Source organism: Poecilia reticulata, linkage group LG15, assembly GCF_000633615.1.
Source record: "Poecilia reticulata strain Guanapo linkage group LG15, Guppy_female_1.0+MT, whole genome shotgun sequence".
NCBI classification, from domain to species: Eukaryota; Metazoa; Chordata; class Actinopteri; order Cyprinodontiformes; family Poeciliidae; genus Poecilia; species Poecilia reticulata.
Window position 1 is genome coordinate 30,413,590 of NC_024345.1, and position 4,301 is coordinate 30,417,890.

General features: G+C 54.5%; 1 protein-coding gene across 9 annotated transcripts in view; it reads right to left on the minus strand.

The window, feature by feature from the left end:
• Nucleotides 1–4,301, minus strand: part of cul9 (cullin 9) — a 24,603-nt gene that overhangs the window by 8,362 nt on the left and 11,940 nt on the right. For 8 of the 9 annotated variants that reach the window (XM_017308897.1, XM_017308893.1, XM_017308892.1 and 5 more), the window contains 9 exons: nucleotides 3,226–3,255; nucleotides 2,645–2,781; nucleotides 2,373–2,555; nucleotides 1,708–1,865; nucleotides 1,436–1,634; nucleotides 1,192–1,360; nucleotides 874–1,019; nucleotides 679–805; nucleotides 417–622 (listed from right to left, as the gene is read on the minus strand). In XM_017308897.1, coding sequence (XP_017164386.1) covers nucleotides 417–622; nucleotides 679–805; nucleotides 874–1,019; nucleotides 1,192–1,360; nucleotides 1,436–1,634; nucleotides 1,708–1,865; nucleotides 2,373–2,555; nucleotides 2,645–2,781; nucleotides 3,226–3,255 — 1,355 coding nt within the window. The remainder of the gene's footprint in view (nucleotides 1–416; nucleotides 623–678; nucleotides 806–873; nucleotides 1,020–1,191; nucleotides 1,361–1,435; nucleotides 1,635–1,707; nucleotides 1,866–2,372; nucleotides 2,556–2,644; nucleotides 2,782–3,225; nucleotides 3,256–4,301) is intronic. The other variant, XM_008430517.2, reaches the window with a different exon arrangement.

Sequence of the window (4,301 nt, forward strand, 5' to 3'; positions counted from 1 at the left end):
TGCAGCCAAGCATGATTTAATGTTACACAATACAGTTTTACCAAGTTGCTCAAAGTCTAAACTGGTATTGTTGTGTATTGAAGGTGTAAAGTTTACCTTCAACCAAACGCCCCCCAGAGGAATCCCAGCGCCCCCCTTTTGTAAAAATGTCCGCCAGCGCCCCCTGCCGTCCTCTGAACGCCCCCTGGGGGGCGGTACCGCCCACGTTGAGAACCGCTACTCTAGAGCTAATTATGGAAATGGGGACGTTTCACTCATTCTGCCATGTTGGTTTTGTTTTACTTTTATTTAATTTCTAAAACTGTTTTAATGACGTAATGAAGTTACGGATGAGCAAAGCTGCAGCCACATGTGGATCCTAAATAAAATAAGGCTGCAGTGCAGCAACGCAGCGGCGCGGTGGTGCAGCGGCTGACCTTGAACACCAGGTTGTCGATGTGCATCTCCTTCTCCTGCTTCATGATGTGGACGATCAGGCAGTAGATGAAGTTCCTCTTCCTTTCCAGCGTTCCCGCCGCGTCCTCGTCCACATTCAGGTACGTCTGCCTGGGCAGCAGCTGCAGCGACGCAGGATCGCCCTGCAGGCTGCGGGACGCCACCTGCTGGTTCAGCTGCAGCACAGCTGAGGATGGGAGGAAGGTTAGAGAGGAAGAGGAGGATCAAGGCTGCAGCTCTTACCTGCGCTGGGCTCTTCCTCAGAGCTGCAGGTCAAAGGTCCTCCGTCTGCGATGAGCGGCTGCAGAGCGTGCAGCAGCACGGCAGCGGACAGGCCGCTCTCCTGCAGCAGCTGCTGCACTCTGACCTCCTGCAGACACACGGCGGGTCAGAACCGGCCGGAACCCCGGCGCCACCGAGTCCCGGCTGGATCCTCACCTCCTGAGCGTTGAAGTGCAGCAGGATGAACATCTGCAGCGTGGAGACGTGCAGCGTCCAGCCGCCCAGCCGCAGCTCGCCGTGGCCCAGCCACGTCCACTGCAGCCGCCGAGGCTTGGAGTGGCTCAGGCTGTACATGGACTGACCTGCAGACACGGGATGAACGAGCCCCAGCTGGTTAAACTGAAGCCCGGCTCCAGACCAGCAGCAGAACCAGAGCTGAACAGAACCTCAGTGCTTGAGTTCAGATACACCTGGTTTAATCGCAGTCAGGAATCAAGCAGAGATAAACCAGTTCAGCCAGTGTCTGCAACTCACTGTGGCTGTAGAACTGGGTGAAGTGGTTCAGGTAGGAGCAGAGCTCAGCTGGAAAATGTTTGGCCGGTTCATCCAGGAAGCAGCCCGAGGACACGGCCCAGCACCGTGGAGACAGAACCAGAACCTGGACCTCCGCCTCCTCCTCGGACTCCACCCAGTCTTCCATGACCTGCGGCAACAGAAGGACAAAGGAGGAAGGAGGCTGGGGGCCGGCGCCCCCTGCTGCCCGCCTGCCGCGCCCTACCTGGTCCTGCTCCTGCAGGTGGCGGTCCAGCTGCTGCAGCCGGTACAGGTGGAACTCCTGCTGCAGCTCCGCCGACTCACTCAGGTTCTTCAGCATCTGCTGAGGGAAGCGACTCGGGAAGCAGCTGCCGATCTGGTCGATCACAGCGCTCTCCAGCCACACGTTGCCCTGGGCGAGCAGCCGGTCCCCGAGGTAGTACCTGCACAGGTAGGAGGGGGGCGGAGTCTCATCGCTGCTGTGGAACCGGGTCGGTTCTGCTGGGGCATTCCTACCTGTAGAAATGCTCGAAGGTGTTGGCGAGCTCCAGGCCCGACAGGAAGAGCATCGGCTCCAGGAACTGCTGCAGCCGCTGCAGAGTCTCCACTCCACCAGAGGGCGCCGCGCTGGCCTGGATCATCTGGTCGATGTACTGAGCGAAACGCTCACTGACCTGCAGACACAGGAAGTTAGGAAAGGAGCCATCAGACTCCAGAAACCTGAGCTTCACTGACACAAAGCGAGGGGGCGACCAGAAAACCTGGAAAAGCCTGGATTAAATCTGAGTTAGGCCTGGATTATCACCGTCTTCCATCAGTGGCTGGAGACACTGAGGACATTCAGATGTCCACTTTGGACAAAATAAACAGCTGCTCCATAGACAGAGGCTGAAACACCAGAGAACCGCGGTCTGGACCAGTGAGGACGAGGGACATCGGTTTAAACACAGACATGTCCACACTTTGGACAACAAAGGACAGGTGGTTGGAGAGAAGAGTGAAAGAAGCCATTCATGATCCACTGATCAGAGGAGACGGCTTGACAGGCTGGACCCGTCCTCTCAGGTGTCCACAGGACGGCCCAGTCTCAGCCTGAAGCTCCTCTGGAGGGTGAAGCGTCATTCCTCCACAGGAGCCTTAAGCCGGACCCTCCTGATTGGACCCGGCGGTTCTGGACTCACGTGCATGGCTCTGAGGATGGAGAGCTGCAGCAGCGCAGCAGAGAAGCCGTGTCTCAGAGCGAGGACGAAGGCCGTCTGCTGTCCGAACAGCTCCTCCATGGCGTTCTTCAGGCGCAGGTACAGACTACGATAACGCTCCACAAAGTCCGGCAGGCTGCAGCTGGACTCCAGGAACTTCTTGACCTGGTGGAGCAAGTGACTCACATGATGCAGAGTTCAAAGTTCATGACTGAACAGGACAGGTGAGGGGGTTTACGTTGGTGTGGCTTTACCTGCCGCTGCACCACTCCCTGCCAACAGAGGGCGATGCCTGCAATGCTGCTGCTGCTCTTCACCTTAGGCTTGGATGAAGACGAGGAGGAGGAAGAGGAGGCAGCAGGGGAGTCTTTGTTTTTACCCTCTTTACCGTCTAGAAGACAAACGGCACAGAGTTGCTGAATGGAGCAGGGTGAAATCAAAACCAGAGAACTGCAGCCACAAACACAAACAATAAAAATTAAGCCAGGCTGCGACTCCTTCCTCTGCTTCCCTCTCACCGGGAACCGGGTCAGAACCGGGTCAGAACCGGGACCATCATGGGAGGAGCTCAGTGGTCGAAACTCAAAGAAAACATGGCCACATCTGAATGAAGCTGAGTGGTTTGGTGGGTTCAGGTGCCCCCTGCTGGATGCCTTTACACCTGCAGGGCTTTAGTTTTAGTGAGCAGCGCCCTCTTGTGTCCAGTCGGAGATTAACAACCCCCTCAGTGTTCTCCATCCAGCAGGGGGAGCCGTGCCAGGATCCTGGCCTCATCGCACCGATGAAATGAGAGCAAAAGAAGAAGAAACGGCTTCAGAACCGAGCTCATACTCACTCTTCAGCTCTTTGCTCCGGTTCAGAACCTCTGCAAACAAAACAAACTCCTTTAGTCTCCAAACTGCCCCGGGGGTGAGGGAGTTCTCATTCCGCCCCGCTTTGAGTTCAGTTGATGAACAAACCGGATCAGTACCCCACCCAGTTGGATCACTAATCCGACCCACCGGATCAATAACGCGACCATCAGATAATTAACCTGGCAGGTACTCGTAACTTCCACACTGGATCACTAACCCATCAGATCAGTACGAGCCGGTCGGATCAGTACCGAGGGTTTCCCCCAGAGGACTTGAGGTGGTTTTGTATTAAAAGATGTTACTGGAAGACATCGTCTGCCAAACGCTATTTAAACCCACAACTATAGCGTCTTAACGACAGACGGAAAATAAATTAAAATGAATGTCAGTTATCCATACTGCGTCAGGAGCCCCATCAGGTCCCTGGGCTTCAGGGCCCCATAGATGCTAATATTTTAACACAAACCAGACATATAAATGCAACATTTGTTTATTGAGATCATCAATGCTGCTAGATTGGATGTGATGGTTCCAGGGAGGTTCCAGCCTGTTTCATCTCAGGGTTGCCACCCATCCCGTCGCCCCATGTCTGGCCGTTAAATGTGTATTGAACCGATAGACTCGCCCATCACACACATATCAACACTAAGTTTAACAATAATGACCCAAATAAAGGAAATGTTAAGGTCAGCTAAATTCTCGCAGCGGGAGCTGAAGGACCCTGAACGCTACGGACCGACGCTGTTGCCTAGAGACGGACACTACGCAGCCGCGGTGAGCTGCTATCAACCCACGACTTTTCAAAACCTCCTGATCCGATTCTCCACCGTCCTTAGAAGCAAAACCTCTCGCAAAGATACAGACTGAGTCTCAAATCCCAGGCTGAACGTGTCTGAGGATGGAGTCTGTGTCCGTCGCGGCGCGGCTGTATGACGGATGGATCAGGACAGGAACCGCAGATCTATAACACTAAATCTATAACTCTGGACCTATAACTCTAGGCCTATAACTCTAGACCTATAACTCTAGACCTATAACTCTAGACCTATAACTCTAG